This window comes from Channa argus, chromosome 9, assembly GCF_033026475.1.
Source record: "Channa argus isolate prfri chromosome 9, Channa argus male v1.0, whole genome shotgun sequence".
NCBI lineage: Eukaryota > Metazoa > Chordata > Actinopteri > Anabantiformes > Channidae > Channa > Channa argus.
In genome coordinates, this window is record NC_090205.1 from 20076511 (window position 1) to 20101563 (window position 25053).

The 25053-nt window shown below is 38.8% G+C and overlaps 1 protein-coding gene across 3 annotated transcripts in view; it reads left to right on the forward strand.

Annotated features, from left to right (window-relative positions):
- Positions 1–25053, forward strand: part of thsd7ba (thrombospondin, type I, domain containing 7Ba) — a 168115-nt gene that overhangs the window by 85340 nt on the left and 57722 nt on the right. For all 3 annotated transcript variants that reach the window (XM_067516850.1, XM_067516847.1, XM_067516849.1), the window contains exons 7-10: positions 3131–3289; positions 8845–9045; positions 22012–22203; positions 24086–24317. In XM_067516850.1, the coding sequence (XP_067372951.1) occupies positions 3131–3289; positions 8845–9045; positions 22012–22203; positions 24086–24317 (784 nt within the window). The remainder of the gene's footprint in view (positions 1–3130; positions 3290–8844; positions 9046–22011; positions 22204–24085; positions 24318–25053) is intronic.

Sequence of the window (25053 nt, forward strand, 5' to 3'; positions counted from 1 at the left end):
GGTAGTAGCTGCTTTAACTCAGCTGATGAGCGCAGAGAAATGCAATATGATCAAAGGTGTATTTGGGCAGTGAATTTCTCATCATAGTATAGAATATCAATGAGGACAGCTCTTTGAACCAACGGATGTGAGGGACAAAGATCGATACATCAGCTTTATTGTTTACCCTGACTTGACCCTCGGAGCTTTAGCTAATATGTCTTCATGCCTGTGATATGGAGAGGGAATTGCTCTGGCAACAGTTTGATCTTGTTAGACGTGTATTGCAGTAATGCAATTGATCAACACAAGAAATCGCAATTTAGGGAACAAAGCAGAAAGATCTGTATCAAGCACTTTATCAATGTGCTTAAGCAAGCATCTAATTTTTACAAAGGGTATCAAACACCATGTAAATTACTTTTGGTGAAAAGACAAAATGGACAATGGACATTTAGTGAATTTCTCTTTGGCTTTTCATTTAAATGGAAATTTGCCTCTCAATGATGTGTGGAGGTGCCGCAAAATGGAATATTAGATTGAATAAATCCCCATGTTGTGCAAAGGCAAAAAACACCCTCTTATTCGGAGTGAGAGACTAATGTCAAAGCCCATTTCAGGTGGCAGAGCTGTGATCTGTTCTGTGATCTACAAATGATGCCAGCCATGTTTAGCAGTGAATTGGTTATGCCATGTCTTTCCTCAATATCTCCTTGTTTACTCCATAAGCCAGTCGCTGCGCTCCATCTAATATTCTCCAGAGCTAGACATGAGACGTGAAGAGCAATTTTCTTTCAGATCTTTCACTTTTCTATTTAATTTTTTTACTCCACAAAAGCTTTGCTAAATTTATCCCGCTTCATTGTACACAATGTGAAGCTGTAGCCTTTACCACTGTATACATCACTGTTGTTCTAATCAGAACTAAATTACATCCAGTGTTAGTAATGTTTCTTTACTCTCTTCACAACATGCACAACATTTCTGTTAGAATTCTATTTCTAAAGATACTTCCTTCCACATGCATCCACACACACACACAAACATCATCTATCACCTACAAAAGGGGTGCCTACCAAAAATATTGAATAAGGTGGCCAAGGATTGGCCCGTGGATTTTATAGGGGTCACATGGTAAGACAAAAGTCAAGTAAGTCAAAATGTGAAGATAACACCATTCAATTAATAAGATAAAAAGCCAACACAGCTTCCCCCACCACCACAATGACCACCACTAATGCTGACAAGTATAACCATTACTACCATTACTAACACCACCAGATCTCCTCACTGATATCAGCGTACAGAAAATGTTCAAAAGAATCAGAGTGAATCGGGACTGAAACAGAGGAACGCTGACTTATTTCCTCAGAATTTTGAACTACCATTAATATTATTCTTTTTCATCATGACAAACTTTTCTTGTTTCATTTTTGGTCTTTTACTGGAGAAAATGTGCAACCATAGATCTAGCCTGTCTGCTTTGCGGGTGCAGTAATAAATATCAGCGGGACGTACCAGTCACAGTCACACGCTTTCATTTTTCTTTATGGTTTTATTCATTTGTTGTTTTTAACTCATTGTTTTCCCTGCTTAGGAGAAATACTGTTTTTTTTTTTTTTTTTTTTTTTTTACATTGAAACTCCACTTTTATGTAAAGAAATATAGATTAGCCTGCAGTAAAACACATGGATTTAAATAAAAAAACTATTTTTGGCTTTTTCTTTCTTAGTTTTTAATGTGTTTAAAACAGTAAAGAGGATGATATTTGTAGTGAAACTTATGCCACAAAAATGATCCAAAAGTGACAAATCTAGAAATGATTGTAACTGATGAAGAACACACTTTACAGTACCGTCTTCATCAGCCTCAGAATTTGCTTTGAAAACCTAGACACCAACTATTCAATTCAATTCAATTCAACTTTATTTATATAGCGCCAATTCACAACAAAGTCATCTCAGGGCACTTTACAGAATAACGTCAACTATGCCTACAGTGCACTTCTCACTTGTCCAACCTGTTTCTAAGTATGCTGTCACACTTCTTGGGGTTTTCAGCCTACACACTTAAACATAAAAATAAAAAGCCTAAAAACCCTAAGCCAATTCAACTGCACGGAAAGCAAAGCAAGGAGCATATAAATAAAACAATGGTTAAAGAACAAAACACAATAAAACACAACATAGTTTTTGTATTTATATCCCTTAGAAATTCATTTTTCCTTCAGTTAACAGAAAGTAACTTCTCAACAATTTAAACACAGTGCTCCACATGCCTCACATCATCAGCTCCACATAGCTAAGTAGCATTAAACAACTAACTTGCATTTAGGCCCCATAAATCCCTACATCAGTCTAGCAGGATATGCAAATCCAGAAAAACAAACTAAAAAATGACTTGTCAAACACATTTGGTAAACACACTGTAGCATCCCAGGCCTTAACAAGCATCACCTTGATGAATTCAGTTGCCTGTTGTTTTCTTCTAGTCTTCTTGTCCGTTAATTCATCCCTGTTTCTTCCTTTTTCCCAGGCATTAAGCAGCAGCTTTTAAACTCTCTATTATTTAATGCAGCAGCTTGACCTCAGTCTCTAGATGGACACGAACTAGCCACACAGACAAAACACACTGCACACTTCGTCTTAAGCAACTTCCTGTCACCGTTACCCAGCACCCCCAGATGTTTATTCTTCTAAATTCCCTCCTTCTTTCTAATTATACAGTATGATTCTTTTGATGTATTTTACCATTTCTATTATTAGAAAACATATAACATTACATTTTGAACACTCATTGAACTTTTGGCAGTGATCTTAAGTTTTGCATGAAATACAATGACTGTGGCTGTAAGTGAGATAAAACAAGAGCTCATTACCATATTTTTTTTTTTATCAGACTAATAATTGAGAATGTTCGAAACTGCTCTGATAAGAACTGATTTGGTTTTATCTCCAATGTCATCAGACTAATTCCTCAACAGAGTACTGCTCCAAAGAGGGAGAGGTGAAATAGTTTGTTTTAGGAAATAAAACCATGTGCAAACCTCTGCCACTGGGGTGGCCAGAGGTTTTCCAATGGTAGCCATGCATGTGCCTTAGGTTGATTCAATCCTGATCCATCCCTGTCTGTTCTCTTTTTGTTTGCTCAGTGTCCAGGCCTGTGAATGCCAGGCTGTGTGCTGGTGAAGAGCCTCCCTCGGCTGTCCAGCACTGCTCCATCCCCTGCCAGCACCACTGTCTGCTCTCCCAGTGGTCACCCTGGGGTGTCTGCCTACATGACAACTGCAAAGAACCACAGGGGAAGAAAGGTATGGCTGACTAAATATGAGGGTAAATATGAGTAAATACGATTTGAAATATTTACAGTGTTGGTACTGTAGACGGCAGTCTTTAAAATCAAATATTAATTATACTATAACTATAATTTTGCTTGTAATTTGCATGTTACTAAACATATGGGGAAATGTAAGTGAAATAAATGTGAACAATGTTGAATGGGGTCAGCTGTTCAAAAATACAAGAGGCAGAGTACAAGTATAGATGTGTGGTTTAGGGGAGTTTTGTTGTCTTATTATAACGTGAAACTACAGGTATTTGTCATAGCAGGCACCGCATTACACTTCTGTATCCCACAGGTTTGTATGGGTCACATTTGATGGGCTTGTTCTGTCCCTCTCAGCATTTGTCTGTTGTATTTCCTTTTCTGAACACTCCAGCTCATACGAGGCAGGATAATGCAGCTGTCTCTGCCTTACAAACTACATTCCAGAGTCTGGAGCTGTTTATACACTAAATAAACTATGTACAGTACATGTATGTTCTGTATGAAAGGAACATGTCACCTAATTTGATGGTGTGGCTCAATGATTTGCAGTTAAGTTAAGGTGAGTTGGTTTGTTTTGAGGTGTTTTCAGGCAGTTGTTGGTTGTAGTCTGTAGAATATAAGATTGGTAGACAATACAAAAAATACAGAAGATCACCAACCTTGTTCTTTAATGTAAAGACCCAACTCTTAACCACAGTAATCACCAAATCGCTAATGTACAGGTGAATCGTGATAGCTGCTGTAACACAGTGCAACTGCTCTGTAAAGCATGGAGTGGAATATTCTAGTGAACAGGAAAACGTGCATCCTCTTTTCAGCTGTCATCACAGTACAATACTGTTCTCATCCTTCTCTCTTTCTTTGATTTTGTGAAATTGAAGGATTGATACACAGTAGCCACAGAATATACTACAAATACTGTAGTTAGCCAACAAAGGGATATGATCAATACTAAAACTGATAATTGCACAGATGGGCCAGCAGTGAAATTATATCCACTCAGTCAAAACCAATTAACCGAGTTCTGTTGCAGATGGCTCTTTACAATCAGCTGTTCACAGCAGTTGTTGTCTAGGAGTTGTATACCTCCAAAACAAGGGGCTTTGCATCAAAGCTATTAGATATGTACAAGATTATAATTTAGCACTGCACTGGGTTTGAATTTGTAAATGCTAAATTGTGTTGTGCTTGGGCAACAATAAAACTGAGAGAGAGGTACAGTATTGTTGCTGACAGAAGCGAAGAGAGACAGTGGCGGGGCGAGAGAACAATGCCGTAAAAGCAAGAGAGAGGCTGTATATGTTTGAATCCTAAACAGTTTGTTGATAAGTGGCTGGCTGAGGGGAAGCATGCTCAGGAAGATGCTAGTACTCATACAAACCAAAGCAAATGAAAGACAGGAAGAGTGCACACCTGTAGTTCAGCTCTCAGCCCCCGAGAGGGTGACAGGAGAATCAGCAGATACGATGAGCCCTCTGTGTGTGTGTGTTTGTACGTGTGAGGAGCCGTGCTCAAGTATTCAGAGCACTAGTGCTGTCTGAATGTTCTTGTCTTTTAGCGCAGGTGAACGCATGTCATATCTGACTGCTCCGAGACTACACATCCTGTGTGAACTGTTGTGTATGTGTTCCAGTCAGTGTGCTGCCGTTGGTCGGAGCTGTGTGCGTTAGCACTAAAAGGGCAGCGTGACCTCGTCCCAGCCGTGAGTAAATGTGCATGAAGGCGCCCTGGGGAGAGACTGAAGGGTGGGTTGTTCAGGTCAGTGCCCACACTCTCTAAGACCGGATCTCTATGGGATGAGCCAGCTCCTCTCGCAGACAGTGTCATTAATATATTTCAAGGAGTGGAAAACACAGCATCTGCTGTTTTGCACAGGGGTCTCTTGTGGCATAGTGTCTTTTGATGGTGTTCATAAAGCCAGCAGCAGATATCAGCAGAATCGCCCAAAGTGAGCTCTGGTGACTGCGAAGCAATGAACAGTTATAGAGCAGTTTCGTATTGTTATGATACAAGTTGTTCGTTCCATGGTTGTTGAATTGCCGAGAGTTTCTTGCTCCTATTGAATGTGCACCTATACTTTATGTTTCACAACATCAGAATGAACGGCTCCATCTCTAAATGAAACTCCCACAGGATCCTGGTTTTCAAGTAGAGGAGCCAAATTTAAATTGCCTTCTAGTAGCTTAATGTGCTTTTTACATTTTCAACAAGTAATCTCAGACTATCACACTTTGCAGCTATGTAGACAAATGAAGGGTACAGAAGGTTACTGGACTGAATTAGTGTAATGCCGCTACTAGAAGTCAACTGGAGGGTGGTGGTGGGTGGGGAACTGAACAGTGGGTTGAAAATATCTGGATAGCCCCTCTTTCCCTGCAAAAACCTGAAGTGACCAAAGAAACCTTTCAATTATTAATATCCAGGAGGGCATGCCCACACCAAATTGTTTTTTCTTTTTTTTCTTTGTGGTTGTGATGTGAGTAGCAGTAAGAGCTCATGGCAATCCTGCAATCGATCCACAGTCTCTTTGCGCTTCAAGGGCACACTCGTCAGCAATGCTCGGATCAGGCTCCTGAACTGCTGCCGCACACCAGTGGATGGTCTGGGGATGTAATTTGTAGAGTGGGCATCCTGGGGTTAGACAGTTGCACCTGTGGAGTGAAAGAATGTGAGACCTTCCTGCCAAGTGTCAAAGCTGTGGTAAAATAAGTATGGCTTAAAAAGAAAAGCTGCTGCAGCTTAAGTGTTGCGGAGATTTATGAGGGCTAGTGCTGGTGTCTGCAAATGCTATTTTTATTCTACCATTTTCCCTCTCCCAGAACTATTTTCTGTGTCCTTAGTGTGTTAGAACAGCTCAGTAATCAAAATCACGGATTACAACATGAAATGTCCACTGAGTAGGATGCTTTCCATGATGAAAGAGACATTTTATAAAATGAAAAAAATGTTTTAGAATGGGGAATATGAATAAAAATGTGGGCCATTTATTTTAATTAATTAGGTAAATGGCTGTTTTACTGGACAATGTGCTATTTGCATATTTAAACCATCTTCACAATAGTGTCTTATTCTTTTGCATGTCACCGTAAATCCCATTGTTGATCTCGCATTATCAAATTAAGAGGCACAAACCTGTGTGTCAACAGACAAAGATGATCAACTGTAAAGGATGGAGAAAGATGTTATAAAGTAAACCAAGCCGTAATCCAGCATTTCAACATACCTTTGAATGGTAAACAGTCTGTTTGTGTTTGTTTAGTGCTGGTAAAGTGGAGGAAAAGCTCCACCATTAAAATTTCATCAGTTCTTTACTGTAAGGTCAAAATATGGGAACAGGAAATAAAAATATTTACAGAAAGCTGTGCATGAGTTATTATTGTCTAAGTGAAATATAACTTTTGATTGTTGCTTAGGATATTATTGTGTTTCACCTTTTTTCTAGCTGATTCTTTGTTTTTGAATGTTTCTTTCTCATGACAAATAGTCTGCTCTGCTTTAGTGATATGACTGAATCAGCCAATTAAATACTTTGTAAGAAGTCCTGCTAGGTGTTTTGTATCTATTTACAACAATTTATAGTCAAAGGACGATAGTTTTAACAACCACCAAAAGTCTCCTAGTGTACATTGATTCTCCGTTCCTCCAGGAGGCCTGTTTATTTCACTGGTGTTTTGTCGAGCTGTAGAGATTTCAGCTAATATTTCCTCACACAGTGAGAGGAAGCTCCACAGGTAAACTAACAGACATACGGGACAGCTGATTTTTATTATTGCTTCAAACTGCAGATCTTGACAGATTGTTCCCCACATTTTCACACAAACTACTGCTATTTATCCTCTTTAAGGACAAAAGCAACACACCACAATCAATGTTGTTTACTACCTACTACATGACTAAGCAATTTATTTTTTGGTCAAATTAAATATGTGCTGCATTAGATGCCTTACAAATACAATGACGATTACAAATTCTTAGACATATATAATATTTTAACTATTTATATTATAATTTACTGCAGTTTCTATATACAAAAGTATGACATAATGCAACACTGGTCTTAATAACTATACGGTGGTATTGATGTTTCTATGAAAAATAAATATAACAAATGAGATTTGAATCTGAGCTGAAATGGTGTAATACAATGAACATTCTATTTGTTTATCTCCCTCACCTCTTCTTTCTCTTTGTATATTTGTGCATTTGTCTATTTTTCTATTTGTGCTCCATTATATCATATCATTATTTATCCTTGACATCTCTTATTTATTTAAAAAATAATATTAAATGTTTTGTCACCTAGTTAGTTATTTAGATCGATTCTGCTTTATATTCAACCACTTATTTAGTTTCTTTTTTCTTTTTTCCTAATTTGCATCTTTGCTTTTTATATCTATCTCTGGGGATCAGCACATTGGATACTGTAAATATAATACATAAAATCTCCTTCCAACAGACAACAACAAATTACGGTTTATCACACTCACAACCAGTGAAGATAAAGCCTGTGCTGATCATTGATAACAAACCAGGTGATGGTCTGATTCTTCAGAATGATTTTGAAAAGGAGGGATTGGAATTTAAATGGTACCAGTTGAAAACTACCAGCTGTGGAGGGAAAATGTACCAAGCTGAAAATTAAATACAGAATTTCCCCTATATATATCAAAACTTATATCAAACATCAATGGTTTTTATATTTATTGGTGATTCTACAATATAAATACAAAGCCAAAGCAAAATTACCTCGATTTACTGTACTTGGTAATTGCAGGTGGAGAGAGTCTCATGAAAATGGATTCTGGATCTCTCCAAGCTATTTAACAGATACTGTGGACAGCTCCTGGTGCTGAAATTGAGTCTGATAAATAGATGAACCACTTACCTCTCCATTACAAGATAGCTCATTAACTGCTAACTGGATTTCTAAAAAGGGCAAGTGAATTAGCAGATGGATAACAAAACCACTTACATTTAGGCCATAGCTCTAACAGATATAATTTTTACTTCAAAAGCATTGTTACACCAAGAATAATATCGAAAATGTTTTTGAAAACATGGTAAATGTAAATGTAAAGTTGCCATGATGGTCCTTTCCAATCAATGGTAAAAGAAACATCTTTTTATTTGACTTATTTAAATTAAAGCTGTGTTTTCAGTAAGGCATATTTGGGATGTGCTATGACTGACAATAGCACAGTTAATGAGAGGCCTAAATAATTGATCAGAGAGATAATGTCCAGTGGATATCATCTCTGAGAGTATGCATCTGTACATGTATACTGCAGCAGCTACCACCTGGGTATCTGCACATATACAAGGATTTATAGTAATAATGTTAGTTTTCATTTTAGGAAAGTTGTCTATGGAAACCATCTAGATGTAATTTCTCTACCCTTATGGTATTAACAGTGGTAGCTTCTCAACCATATTTTCTTATGATTGGCTGAGATGATGTTTTTTGTGTAAGACAACATGAAACTGATTTGTCCAATTAAATTTTTTGTGTTCCCTCGTACCCTGCTTGCTTCCAATCAGGGTTCCGGCAGAGAAGGCGAGAGGTGTTGTGGGAGTCCAGCAGTCCTAAAGAGAGCTGTCCTCATCTGGTTGAGTCCATCGCTTGCGAGGATCCTGCCTGCTACATGTGGCAAATCCAGCAAGAAGGAACATGCATTCTCAATAAAAGCTCCTGTGGTGCAGGAACTGCAGTCCAGAATGTGACCTGCCTCAGCGCTGCAGGTACTGTCTTGGACTTGCATCATAAAGGAACAGTTCAATTTAAAATTAAACACAAACACACTGAAAACACACTGAAAACACAAAGTGTGTTTTCCGTGGTTGTTTAATCTGGACTTCTTTCAGCTTCCAGCCTCCTCAAGGGGATATTTTGACATTTTTGGAAATATGCTGGCTTGTTGAAATGTCATTTTCATGCTTTAATTTTTGTATGGCTGTAGAAGTACTCATAACCTGATATTGTTGCTTTTGGAAAGAACCAGACTAGCTCGTTCCTTCTATTTCTAATCTTTATGCTGAGCTGTACTCAAATAACCACTTGCTGGCTGTGGCTTCATACTTCACTGACAGAAATTGGCATCGAGTGGTATGTAACACTTGGCAAAATAATGAATAAGCATATTTCCTAAAATGTCAAGCCACTCCTTTAATCATTTATGAATGTAATACAATCACAATTGATTGCTGTATAACTCTTACCCATAGCTCACATCTGTTTAGTAGTCTTTTAATGCATTACAAAAACAAAAGAAGAAAGGAAATTAATGTCTAAAATCAGTAACTCTGAATTTGGATTCTCAACCAGAATTTACAAAAATTTGGGAGGAGGAGTAATACATAAATAAAAACAGAATGCAATGATTTGCATACAAACATAGCAGATGTTAAAACTGAGACATTTTACCATTTCATGGAAAATTATAGCTCATGTGGCTGCAACACATCTTAAAAAAGGTGGAAGAAGGTGATACTTACCATTGTGTAGCATCCTCTTTTCTTTTAACAGCCTTCTGTGAACGTTTTGTAAGTCAGGAGACCAGTTGCGGGAGTTTTAGGAGAGGAATGTTGTCCCATTCATGTCTGATCCAGGATTCTGGCTGTTCAACTGTCCTGGGCCTTTGTAGCAGGATTCTTTGCTGATTTTTTATTTTTTTTTATGATGTGCCAAATGTTTTCTATTGGTGAAAGGTCTGTGCTGCAGACAGGCCAATTCAGCACCTGGACTTGTCTCATGTGCTGAACAGCCATGCTTTTGTGATGGAGGCAGTATGTGGTTTAGCATTGTCTTGCTGAAATATGCAAGGCCTTCCCTGAAAGAGACCTTGAGTGAATGGGAGCATATGTTGCTCTATTTTTTTAAATATAAAATGAAACAATACTAAGCATGGTATGCTATGGTCCCATTTTTAAACTGTAATGATGTTTATTAAACTGTCTAATGAGGCTAGAGCTACATGTAACATGCAAAAGTCTTCAGTGCTGTAGTAGAGCCATCAGAGTCTTAGTCCAGACATCTAGTTATCAGTGGTACTGTGATACATGAACTATCAGATATAATGTGATCCATTGTGCTGAGCTATATCATCCTACTGCATCAGCATTAACGGAACATGCATTATTCATGAAGGACTTTCACTGAGTTTATGGGCATAGAAAACATTGGCCTGATTAAAAATCACAGCTTCCTACCAGGCATTAATTGCTCATCTCCATAGATTATAAACCTAATTGCACCCCTTTTCCCTGCGATTTATTATTCTGTCACAATGGATCATGCGTATGTTTATCAGGAAGGCAGAGGGGGGTCTAAATATATTAACCAATCAGAGAGCTTAATGAGTTTTGACAGGACAACTACGGTAAGAATGTGAACTTTGGTGGCTTTTTAGGGAAAAAAAGAGAAAAGAAAAATCAAAAGCTTATGAAATTATCTGTTGCAGATATATTGTTAGTGAATGTTGACACGTTGTTCACTGTTGCTGCCATAATTGGCTTATTGAACTCACCATCCAGGCATGTTATGTGTATTTTTTATTTATTTTATTTTTTTCACACATGATCACAGTATCAGGGCCAAGTTGCTAAGTGATGCAAACCACTGAGATTCACAATCTCACAGCTAAAACTGTGAGTGTTAAAGCCAGCAAAGGTATGGCAATTATTCATTGCAAAAATTATTAGTATTATGTGCTGAATACGTCAGGCCTTTTCTGGTTTTATATTTGATTTTCTATAAATTGTTTTTATAAAATCCAATTAATGATCCCTTTGCTAAGGCTTTGACGGTGCTGATGGTCTAAATTCACATAATTCATATACAGCTCAACATATGCCCATAACACCATACAAAAATACACAGTAATGTTGGAAAAACAGGTTGTGTGACTGTATAGTTTTCTTTAATAAACAATGGCCAGATGAAAAGTAATAGATAATTACATACAGAATACGACCGTTGCTGTGTTTGCTATATTTTATGAAAACATCTGTGATGTCTTTTGATCATGTCAATGGTCAAGTTTTTTTCCCAGATAAAATATGTTTTTAGTTATTTTTCTGCTATGCTTGACAGACATATACATTTACTAGACCTTGGAGAAAGCAGCTGCTAATTGCCAGTCTGGCTGCACATTTTGACTCAACACATTCGAGCTCTTCTTCTCAGTAGTTACACAAGTGAGGATGATGGACACTGTGTCTGTGCAATTCTGAAATGTTGGAAGAAAGGAAGGAAGACATGCTTTTCTCCTTGGATAAACAAAGTTCAAGCTAGTGCTGCTGTGGACTCAAAATAATTAGGATTAATTCAGATTCAGGTCTTTTAAGGTCAGGGTTTACTCTAAGCCTATCTATCTAAAGGATTTGCTATATAAAACATAAAACTAGCTTTGTGATGATGTATCAAAATCATAAAAACAAAAAAACGTATAAATTAGATTTTACAGTGGTTTAGCTTTATGCTGACCTGACCTTCTCCCACTCTTCTCTTATCTGATGTCCCTCATGATGAATGAGGGAGATTTTAAATTGTCAAATGAAAACCATACCAGCAAATTAGTGGTATTCAGTGCAGATGCCACTTCACATTAGATAGCACGCACACAACTGTCTGGATGGCATCTCCGCTCACTCAAATAAACTCTCTCCTGTGGGTGCATGGTTAAAGATAGGCAACAGTAACAAAGAAAAAAAGCAACCTATTGTATCTGCCTACTGTATGATTCATAACTGATAATAATTGATGATTCATAATTATAAAAAAGCTAGCACTCTATATTGTAGCACTAGTGCCTAGGCAATTGTTTCCTCGAAACAAAATTTTTACCACATTTTAAGTAAGGGATTCATTTTCAAATTAGAAAAATAGCTAATTTAATAATTTAGATAATGATCCACTTGTTTCAGATTTACTTTGGTTTTTCAGGGAATAATACCCAAGCTTATAAAGGATAATTTTGGTAATTTTCTAAATTAATCGTATTGTCACCATACAGTTGCTAAAACCAACAATGGATGTTATTTACTTAGATTAAGTCTCTGTCAGTGTAATTAGACACACTGCTACACAACATATTATTAACATAATATGTTGGGGAATACAGTTTAAAATGACAACAAAAGACCCTTAACAATTTGTTTGTCTTGGGCCATATGGACTAATATTATTAATACAAAATTCAACAACCAGATAATTTCAGTTCAATTTTCAGAAGAAAGACTGGGAAGCTGTCAGTTTCGATGAAATAATTTGGGCACTAGTCTTTTTAATTTACCACTTAGTATCAGGATATATGTCAACTAAAAAAATGTTAGCTGTTGTGTTAAAAATAATCACCATTATATTTTAAAAACCTATTTAAATGACTGTTATGAACCAAGCCATTATTTATACCATTATGAGTGACCAATATTATTGTACAGTTTTTTTTACAGTTCTGTCGAAAGAGCGGTGGGAATTTGGATCTGTTGTGCCAGGATTGTTTTGACTGAGTGTGGAGAGTAAAGTATCTGTATACAATACCCACCTTAGGCTTTATTTCAATCATTTTTGTTTTTTGTCAAAACTGTAGAAAATATTTGACGGGGTGAGGCAGGCGGGGAGGACTGGGAGGAAAGAAAGGCATGAGTGACATGTCTGCAAACATGAAAGGATTGTTTACAATAATGCAATATGCTGCCATGAAAGAGAATAATTTGTGATTTTTGGATGTCAATAAATTATTTTTCAATAATGACAACTCGGTTTGTCATGATACACACACCACGGTTGTCATAGCTGTCTTTGTTCACATACTACTGCAGCTGCCTGGGTTCACTGGAGATTTGGGAGCTGGTGTTCAAAGATGTTTATGGATAAGAAATGTTTCAGGAGGGAAAAAGTACAGTCAGACCAGCTTGTTTTGGCTGAGCCTTTCTCATTGTTCAATTGGAAGAGTGCACTAAGTCAGTAAGTCAATGTCTTTTGTCCTGGTCTAGTTTCACTGTGTCACCCTTTCAAACACATTTCTCTCTCATTCACTAAACACCTGCTTCTATAAGTGCATTCAGTCGGCATTTGTAGCTTCTGCAGTAGTGTGTATGAATGACTGAATGTTTAATCTCAAATTACAGGTAGAAGCTCACCTCTTATAATTTGCATGTTTTACTGTCTGCTCTTTGTGTGTGTTTATTGTTAGCTTACTATTTATTTTGTCCCCCCACTTCAGTCTAGTTGACTTCAATTCATTATCTTTTGCAGTCTAATTTTACAGGGTTTTTAAGAACTACAGGGGTGAATCCGGAAAATGCAATGTTGGTGAAATAATTGTTTCAATTTCTTGGTATATGTTGAAACATTTAGAAATGTGTAGGCCATCATTGATAACCACTTACATTTGACATTTGCATATACACAGATGTGGTTGATTTACTGACGGCTGATGCTTGTGGAAAGGCCTGCCATGTTTCTCAGCTGACAGGCTTTTTCTCCATCCTCTAGGAGTGGTTCCCGCAGGATAATGCTTTTGTGCTCAATACTACGGACATATTTTGAATGGTTCACATTTCTGTCAGTGTAAAGTCACTCCACACAGCCACTGTTCAAGTGCTCCCTGTGTGTAACAGCCTTGAATTAAGATTTTAAAAAGACTCTTAAGCCATAAAGCAAATTGTTTTTAAGTTAACAAATATTCACTCTCAACCATAATAAGGGAAGTAGGTGTGAAGTGGCAGATATCGTTTAGACTATGAACTTCAGCAAAGTGACAGGCACCCCAGAGACATGCAATGTTTTCTCCACTTTACTCCCTGATTGAGTAAGCATTTGGTTTCCAATTTCTCAGCATAAAACTACTTCTTACCAACGTCTGAAAATTCATGGAGTTGTCTGAAGAAAGTCTGTGCCTGTAAAGAGTAAGAGACAGCACTTTCCCAGCAAACTTTATCTGATGGGGGGTTAAAATTATTATCTATGGCTGCTCAAGCAATTGGGAAACATCCTCTATCACCTAAAGTACGTATATGCCATCTTTTATTGCTTAGCAAATACATACATGAGGTAATTCCTTAAACCCGTCAGGTATGGAAGGAATGGAATAGACTGGCACAGAGCTCTTTAAGAACACTATGGGGCTCAGCCAAGAGGATGAGCCAGAAGGATCCACCCCTGGGAACAAAACTGTGTGAATTAACTGAGGAAAATGCATTAATCACACAGTATGGGCACACTTATACTATACTCGCATGTTTATCCTTTTCCTCTGTTACTGTACCTGCCACCTGTGTGGATAAAAATAAAAAGTCTCTGAGAGTATAAAACAGTTAGTGGCTGAATACAGTTTGTCTGTTGTTTGATTCAAGTGGACTACAAAAAGAGTAGTGTTATCTGACTAAAACTATGTCTCGGTGTCTATCGTGCTTGTACTTATACTTTAAGTACAACTTGGGCACTTGAAAATTATTTATCATAATTATTTTTTAAGGGCCATGTTTTCTAATATTGTGTAGTATGTACAGTGTATGTTATATTGTGCTAATTGAACAATGTGGGAGGAATGTGGTGACATTACCACAGGTTGATCATCTCTGAGCAGCAAAATTGGAGGTCGGTGTTGTAAGATTTTATTTGAGCATTTCACCATTATAGACTAATTACCACAATTGGATGAGAGCCTGAAATCTAAGTTACTGTGGTTAAACCAAATCCACAGTGTGTAATACAGTCTGCATGTATTTTCCTTAGGGCTGTAGTTGCTGGGTGTAATTGAAAGTTGCTTTGTTATTTTTATTACCACAGTCTAGACCTTCCATTAATATAAGTACCTAAGAAGAAAAGTTTATAAAATGTAGCTGCATTTTAGAGATCTATCTTAGTTTGTATTTGTCTTTTTGACTTAAGTAGGTTATGACTGACATAGGTCAGAACTTACAGAAAACAGACGAGGGAGAAAGGTTGATAGATCAAAACCTGTGGCGTTCATGTAGATGCTCGAACCTTTAAACCCATTTCATCTACAAATCTGCAGTTATTAAACCCTGCTTCTGCTTGATGTTTGTATGTGCGTTAGAACCTGTAGATTTAAGCTGGATAGACGGAAGTCTAGAGGTTTTGCAAAGTGAGTTAAAAATAAATATGGCATCTCACTCGGGGAGGCTAATGGGCACTTGATGTATTCCACAATGCCTTTATTGTCTGTAAACTGTAGCAAAAAAAGTGCTGTGTTAGCCTAACCCACTGGCTTTTTGCCACAGGCTTAGTAAAGTTGTTTTGACAGCTCCCACAGGCCCTACTCACCACACAGTGACCATTTTCACCAGAGTAGTCTATCCCATATCCTGAACTAACTACCAACCACAGGGCACACTAACTCAAACATAGTGTGCACCTGTGACTGGCAGCTGACATGACAGATTTGGCCCATTATAGATGCATATTGACTATCCTTCCCAAACCTACAGACAGGCTGTCATTTCTAAACCTGACAACAGTAACCCAGCACTGTGGTTGGCATTGGCCTGAATGCTCTCTGCTTGACTGGACAGCAATATTCAGGTGAGGATGAATTTCTGGAAGCAGCCCAAAAGTTGGCCATGTGAGTGTCACTCATAAAGAAAGACACATGATTGGCAGATGAATTCAACAAAAACATTAATTAGACTGGTTTGTCAGAGCCAATTTGTCATGATTTTGTTTAGCTTGGCTTTCTGCTTTGTCTTAGAAAGACAGAGTAGATGTAATTATAAACGTTAAGCAAAGGCAAGGACTTCCACTTTAATTGGTTCAGATTAATTGCTGGGTGGCCAAGCAGAGTAGAAATCATGTTGAAATTACATGCAGGAGGTGGTAATGTTATGTCTGAGTAGCAGCTCCAATGACAGATCTCTATATTAATAATGCAGAAGGACCCATAGGGCAGCCATCTATTTGCAGACGTCACACATCCCACACACCTAGTGAAACTCATACATCCATACACGTTCACACAGTGACTTTGAATTTATGTGTTCGTACCATTTCTGGCTGGGCAGTGTTTCTATTCTTTAGCCGAGTGTGATTTTTTAAATTCTGCACGGTATGTAAAGGAATAGTAATCATTTTGGCAGCAATAAATCTTTACAACATTTTTAAAAAAGTCTATTTTTAACATGACATTCTGCACCTTTTTGTATACTTTATGTAATATGACATGTAAATGGCCGCAAAAAAAAAAGGCCACATTCATTCACAAATTGCCTGCTTGCACTTTGACAGCCTTGATCACGCAGCTCTGTTGTGTCACACAGCATATTGGAAGTACACTAGATAGTTCTTAATTAGTCAGAAGGTGTTGCTAGCTGTTACCTTACTGGTAGCCCTGGCCACAAGTTCACTCGTTTTTCAACTTCCAGAGGACGATAACACTTGAAGTAAAGAGCACCGAGCTTGTGAGATTTTGGATGGCCACTGTACTTCTGGGCAATGGATTTTGCTGAAACTATAAAAACGTATAACATTATTTAACAGGTAATGGTTGACCATGACAGGATATCAAAATGTGTTCCCAGAGGTGGAAAGAGGAATCTTTTATATAACTTAAAGCAGTGTGCTCAGAGCACTGAAGGAACTATTATGGTAACTATTCTCTGAAATATTTGCTGAAGGATGATGTAGATACTGGCAAAAACCCTCTGGGGGCCGGGCTGGAGGCGGAGCTGCTGGAGGTCAATGTTAGTGGCTGGAACCCACCAGAAGCAGAGCAGGTGGGGTGTCAGGTGCTGGACAAGTTCCAGCCTCTTCCGGGGCAGAACCAGAGACAGGAATGTTGACCAGCTCAAAAAAAGGTTTGCAGACAGATTCAAACATGAGAACGGGAACAGGACAGGTACCAGCCAACTCAGGTGTCGGAACAGGTTACGGAGCAGGCGAGGTGTCGGCCAAGGGCAGACGAGGAACCACCCAACTCTGGTTCAGGTGCAGAGCCTGAAGGGACGTCGACTGACCCGGGAACAGAAACTGCTGTTGCGCCGGTCAGCTGTGGAACAGGAACTGGTCAAGTGTCTACTTTTTCTGGAAGATAAATGGCGACCAGCTCAGGACCAGGTGAACTGTTAACCAACTTAATAAAAGCAAAAGGTGGGCTCGGAGGGCAGACCCAAAGACAGGATCAGATCCAGGCGCCGGAGCAGACAGGACGCCAGCCAACCTGGAGGTAGGTGCCAGAACTTAAGCAGGCGGCCATCCGAAGAACAGCAACTGAAAGGGCGGTGGCCAGCTTGGGCACAACAACAGGTGGAGCCTCGGCTGACCCCAAGATAAGAACCATGACATGAGTGAAGGCTGCCTCAGTGACGTGCAGTGGAGCAGGGAGCAGAACAGAACTGCTCGGGACACACGTGTTGTCATCGGCATTGACCATCGTCGAGCATTGGCCAACCCCGATACAGGAACAGGCAGAATGTCAGCTGATTGAGGGACAGGTGCAGAAACATAGGTAGAGAAGTCAGGCAGGGAGGATGGATGAAGATTCTCACTGGAACGTGCTAATCTGGAAGCTGCAGGTGAGTTGTCCTGTACAGGAGGGGGTTGTACCTGCTCAATTTCCCTCCTGAAGGTGCTCAAGCCTGCCAGGACATTGGCAACCCCTGGTAGATTTAACAACCCGCTGGGGCCTGGAGCTGATAATATCTTCCATCTGGAGGGCTGCAGCACAGTAACCACCAGGGTCTGTAGACGTCTCAGGAGCTTTACTAGTTACTGATTAATCTCGGCAAAATCCAGAGCAGGTTTGGATGATGACACTGAAGGAGATTGAGTCCCTTGAGTCACTTAGTTTCAGGAGTTCTGGCTGTGTGTGGCGCTTGCCCTCCAGTGACACGAAGAGGTTCAGAGAATACTTTGTTGGTTGACTCAGTAACAGTCAGAAAGTCGACCGTCCCAGGAGAAGCCATTGGGACCTGAAGAGGTGCAGCGCCAGCTTGCTCAGGAACTGACATATATACAGAGGCCGTGGAGAGGACACGCAAGGAAGCAGGGACCGAAATAAGAACAAGAGCAGAAACTGGTCACCTCGGTAGCATGCTGGGGGTTTGAAATGGGGACTGGAACAGGTTGGTTCCTGAGACTGGTTGGCCAACTTAGGAGCAGGTAAGATGTCTCCAGTAAGCTCAGGATCCCTAGGGGTCTGTGGTTTGGTCTGAAATTTAAGAAGCGGAGGCTTGGATTTAATTCTACGGCTGAGACACTTAATAAGGATACATCTGCCTCTTAACAAAATTTGTTGCACGACAATCATCGGGGTTCTCCAAATAATAAAACTGGTTATCTGTCAGGCCTCTGTGTTGAAGCTAAAACTCAAATACTTCAGATGGGTTCATGGTGACTCCCTCTCACTTGTCACAGGGTCAGATTTTGACCAGATACTACTACTACTACTGTCAGGTTTTGTATTAAGGTTGACCCAAGCGACAAGATGGTTAGAAGGTGTATACTAATAAACCAGACTTTATTAAGGACAAAACTCAAAAGAGCCAACAGAAAACCACTCTTGGAGGGTAGGAAAAACACAAAGCAGGTAGCAGAAATACTAAACTACACCTGAAGAAGAACACTAAACATAAGCCAGTGAAATAAAACAGAAGATAGGGCTAGTAACTGAAAAGGACAAAATACAGACCTAAATACAAAACAGGGAACCCAAGTAAACTCAAACTCAAGAATCAGAACATGCAAATAAACTTAAACTAGGAAAGTACATACAAGGAAAATGACACCAAAACGTGAATAAATACAGAGAAAATTAGAAACCTAATACATACTACAGGGAGCAGCAAGGAGAGGATACATACGTCAAACAAAATGTGTCCCCAAGACAGAAGAACTAAGAGTAGGAATGAACAATTAACCAAAAATGCATTTACAAAACCTAAATGAACATGACCAGGCAACAGAGTGAGAAACAGACCGAGCCTCAGAGTCCAATTACAAGAGTCGGGATTCCAAATAACACAGGTCCAATAAACCAGAAAGCGGAGTCTTCCTTCCGGGAGTAAAGACGAGGATCTGGCAGGGAACTTTGGGGAGAGCTGGATCTAAATAGTCAGGGGAACAGGTGTAAACAATAATGACAGATGACTAGTAGTAAAACTGCTGGAATAAACTGGGAACTAGTCCAGGACAGCAAGTGAAGCAGAAGGGCCAGATCATGACAGGTAGAAGTAAAGTGTTCGTGTGTGTGTCTGTGTGAGAGAGAGAGAGAGGGACACTTACAAAACTACACAATATATGTGTTTTGTAATGGGTTGTTTAAGATACTTCAGACCATTTATTTACTGTAGGCAAAGAATTTTGAGAAATTCATGCCATGATGCACGGAGCATGTTTAACACAGGGTTGTTGGGTGTTGCACTTTAGAGCTACTCAGTATGTTTGAATAACATTGATTTGATTAAAGTCTGCAATCATTTTGCTGCGTCCTTTACCTAAAAACTAAAGGCTTGATTTCACTGTGTCAAACTGGCCTCCTGCCTTTATATTCCCACATGTAATGTTTCATGAACTTTTACTAAAACTTTCTACTTTGCAGTTCCTATATTGAGTATTTAAAAATTGCTGAATATCATTATCCTTTCCCACATAACACACCCCTTTTATCTCCAAAACATTTGCACAGAAATGGTATAGATGGTAACGATACAGTGCCCCTGTGAATGTGGGTGAGAGAGGATGGTTCCCAACTTACCCTGTTTCACTTTTTTCCTCACTTTGAATAAAGCGTGGACACCTGAAATAATTAACTGGATGAGAGCCGATGTGAACCAGAAGAATTATTTCACTCACTGTTTAAAATTTCACTGTTAGTTCAAAACAATTATGCAAAGTGTCAGTACAATTCATATTCAAGTGCTGCAGCCTCCAGATCTCTGTTTTGTTAGGCACATTTAGAGATACAGAATTATAAAAATTATTCATGGTCCCCCAGAGCTATTTTTTTGTTCTAAATGTCATGTTACACATTACAATACCAACTCCATCATCAGATCCTTTTTCTTTGTCCTCTACTACAGTTATACTGTCAATGGCAAAACTAAAGAAATATCCCTTTTTTTTCTTTATCATCTTCATCAGAAGTTCTCGCCATCCAAGTCCACTTGCATCTCCACTAATGAAGGTAATAACGCATCCCATACAGTAGCCTGTGGGACTTTACCATTACTTCAAGCAGGCAAGCATCTCCTGCTGTATACACACCAGTTACTTTGATGTCTGGAGATCACTGACGCTTTAACTTTATGGGCGAAAGGTTTTCAGATTCCCCCCAGGAGTCTTCCAAATCGCTCTGATGAGGCGATACCTACATTTGCTCACTCCACCGCCCTCCTCCGTATCAAGGGTATTCGCATGGAGAAGACAACAAAAAAAAAAGAAGACAAATTGATGACAAATCTACCCTGGAGTTGTTATTGTTCAACCATATTCCATGATGTAGTGGCAGAGTTCAGTGAAGTTAATGATACTGCTGTCTGTGAGCGTATTTTCAAAAACAGCGCTCTGACTGCTGCTGGCATTGTTTTGACATTAGGATGGCATCCCTGTTTCTGAAATTGATCTTTCTTTCTTGGACAAAGAGATGTTAGAAAAATATATGTCACTCTGCTGACTCAGGGCACTATCTGGCCAAAAAATACAAGAAATGTTTTTTTTTAGCCAAGGGACTAATTCAGGCATTAACATTCATGTGGAAATATTTCTTTTATAATTGTAGTGTTTAATCACACAATTAAAGAGTTGTTATCGTGTACAGTTTATGGAAGGCTTCATCTTTCCTCTAAGCTGTGTTAACTGGGAGCTGTGATAAATATTTCATAGCATGACTGCAAGATGAAGGCTGAAGGATAGCTTTAAAAACTAGCTGAGAATATCAATAGGATGGCCTTGTAATTTTCTTTTGAAAAGTAAAATTGTATTTTTGTTTGACAGACCTTTTATTGATCTGAATCTTTTATTGTGAAGGAAATGTGTTCCCCTAAAGAATTAGAAACATTTTGCATTTGTTCGACTTTGCTAATATACTAGGAAATTATTTTTTATGCTTGAACCATGTAAAATCATCCTAATGACCATTTCATCAAGAGATTCATCTACAACATGCCACTATCATGAGATCGAGCCATGACATATTTTTATTTTACAACATTACATCTAATCAAGTACATTCAGTTTTCCCTCTCACACACTATAGAAGATAAAAAAAAAAAAAAAAACGAAGCATAAGACAAATGAGACAAGAAGAAGATTTTAAAGTCAGCACATATTTTTAGTTGTAATCTATATGAACAGCCTTCATGCTGATGTGTTGATGTGTGATCAAATAAAACCTCAATTTGGTTTCGATTACAATCAGTGTGTCCTCTTGGGTGTATTTGATATCTTCTGCTGATATCTTGTTAATGTGGGCAAAAATTTGTGTCTTGTAATCCTGTAATCTGATCGGCTATGATGTATTGCAATGCTTGTTATAAATAGGGCCATTCTTCCTTTGTGCTTCCCACTTCCACTTGTTATTCTGTGCACGCCTCTTATCTGCATTCCGATTTTAATCCACTCAAAATGCGTGTTAGTTCTAAGATACATGAGGTGAAACAGATCTTAGTGTTGCGATGCTAGAGATCAGTTTGAACCTTAAAGGCTGGTGTCTGCATTTTAACTGTCTAATCCTAACTTGTCTTCCTCAGGGGGTTATGTGCCTATTGCCCACTGTGTAGACGACCCTCCACCCACGGAAGTGACCTGTGAAGTGGCCTGTGCTGCAGACTGTGTGGTCGGCCCCTGGTCGTCATGGTCACCCTGCTCACACAGTTGTGCCACTAAGAGCGCTGAAGGGCGACAGAGCCGCACACGCAGTGTGTTGGCCATCCCAGGAAAAGGTAAACATTCAATCATTCCCTCGGGATTTCGGATCGGCTTTTCACCTCATTCTCATCACTGCGGTGCTTTTACGCCTGATATTTTATTGGACTTATTTCACTTTTCTGTTGATGATGCATGACATTTTGAAGGAAGGATAAGACATGCAGAAAGACAGACACACAGTAAATTATATTCTAAGCATGTGTTTTACAGTTCTTTTAACACAGGCACTACTGTTTTGACAAGGAAGAAGATTGCATGAAAAATATTTTTGGTTTTTGCTTCACCAATTTTGAGACTTTTTATGTAACACACATGCCTTAGAGCAATACTTAATCAGGGATGTTCTCTTTGAAATTTCAATATATATTTGCCAACCTGTTGTGGTACAGTAAATGAGAAAACAAATTGCTCAATGATGATTTCCGAAATGGAGAACTGGAGGCTATATCATATTAATATTATCAACTAACTTAAAACTGAAACACCTAAAAGTAAAAAACAAATATTGTTTGAGCTAACACTTTAATCACAGTACTTTTACATGTACTGCTACCTGTCTACGTATATTTTAGAGGCTTATATAGACATTTTTCATCACATTGCATTTTCAGTTGACCATCCACTATGAAGGACGTTTTTCCTTACTGGTATTTTTTTTATTTTTTTATGCGTACTGCAAGTGTTGTGTTTTCAAGACAGCAAAGCCTTGGCAGCCAGCTACTACCCATTAATCCCTGTAACCAAACACATATCTGCAATAACAGCTGATGAAAGAATCTCACAGCTTAAGCCAGGTTCCATACAGTGTTGTTTATTACTGTCTTTCTGGCTATCTACTTGGTGGCAGACGTGCTAGGAGTCTGTGTGTGTGCGTGTGCATGTGTGTGTCTGTGTAAATACTGTATTTGTGTTACTATGCTGGCATGTTTGTAAGAGGGTGTGACAGCATGGAAAGTCTAGGAAATGTAAAACAGATTGTAAGGTGCATGTGTCAGGTTGTGGTTCAGTGACAAACTCATCCATGCGCTTCGGTGAGTCACAGTACACTTTGCAGCACTTATTCATTTTCCGAATGACACGTATGAACCTGCTTCCAACTGTCCCTTGTTTTACCACCATTCACACCTTCCCTCCCTATTTTTGTAAACCACTTTCAATCTTAAGAATGCGTATGTGTGGTGTGCAAACACAAAAAGGAACCTTGCTAAAGGAAAAAAAAAAAATCCTAATTTTAATTTAACACTAACGTAACATTCTTGCAAAACATATGCAGTAAGCGACTCTTTAAAATGACCTAGAGTCTCACAAAGCAAAACTGTCGGCAAACAAATTTATTTTTAAAAGTCTTGGCTGAAATGTGGTACTGTACTCATGTTTTTGCTCTTGTAGGCTACTGCATGAACCTACACAAAATAAATATAGTTTTGCATCAATTCCCTGGTCACTGCTGTAAAAGTTAAATATAAAACTGTCCAAATATACTTAACAACATATAACAACCAGGACACAGGGTGCAAGCACTGGAAAGGACTGTAGCAGTGTGGCTGTAGGCATTGTTTGAAATGGCCTTAGTGTGACTTTTTATTTGTTACATAAACTTCTACAAGTTGTAACTGAAAAAAGAGTCTGCTCAGCTAAACCGCACAAACTTTGTTTTGTTGCTAAGAGGCAGGAGCTTTCAGTTACTAACTAAAGCTTCTACTTTAGGTAAAATTATTTTTTTGTGCAAATCACAGATATCCTATATTCAGTATTAAAAATGATGCTTTGTTGACCTGACAGTAATCTGAACAAAACTCTGAATTGTGTCTACTATTTTTTAAGCTTTTTTTAGACGGCCAGATTGTGTATTTTTGCCCTTAATACTCTTTCTTTTTCCTGGGTGTTGGTGGCCAGAAGGGAAGGAGTGTCCAGCAACTCCAGCTCTGGAGGAGTGGAGAGTCTGCAATGACCATCCGTGCACTGTGTTTTACTGGGAGGCCTCGGCCTGGGCTCCATGTATTGAGGACACCTCTGTAGGTCTCAATGAAACCCGCCTCTGGAATGGGACTCCCACCTGTGCCTTGGGTGTCCAGATTCGCAAAGTCAGCTGCATGAAGATGAATGCTGGACCCGTTATAAGTAAAAGGTGCGTTCTTAGACCACATATCAGCTTTTGTCATTTCAAACTGTTGAGTCCTTTGACCTTAAATGAAAAATCTAATATTTACCGGGCACTAAATGGGTCCTAAGAGAACAGAGTGATAAATTATGTTTGAGGAGTAAATAAACTTTACAAAATCTGGGGAGAGGGAGCTGAGAAGTGATCACGTTTCTCCTCAGGTATAAACACAGTCTCCATTTTCCAAATGTGACTTACCTGAAGATATCTAGTGTACACTATTTACTGACAAATGTGGATGATGTAATGCACTGTAAAATTATATCCACGGAGTAAGTTGAGCTCTTCCTATGAGCTTTCTGCTTGTATGTATGATGCTTGTTTGTGTGTAAGTGAACCTGAGATTCAATTTGCTTATGGTCTACTATTACCCATTCCTCTTTTAGCAAGACGGTATCAAACACTGCTAAGGGCTTTTGGGTGTCACTGTAATGATGTTAAAGCCCACGCCAGGAACATAGATGTATAAATAATTCACAAAGTTTTCCCTTCTTTAGCTCAATATATTATTGACAGGGCCTTAAAGTGGATTATGGAGAGGTTTTTTTCTATTGCCTGTCCTATTTCCCACCACAGTGGCTTTAATGAAAGCTGTCATATCTGCTCCACCGACAGATCTCGGCTGTACTGTGTGCCATGAATCCAATCACTTATTTGCTATTCTAATGGCTGGAGTGTTCATTAAATGGAATAGCACCTAACA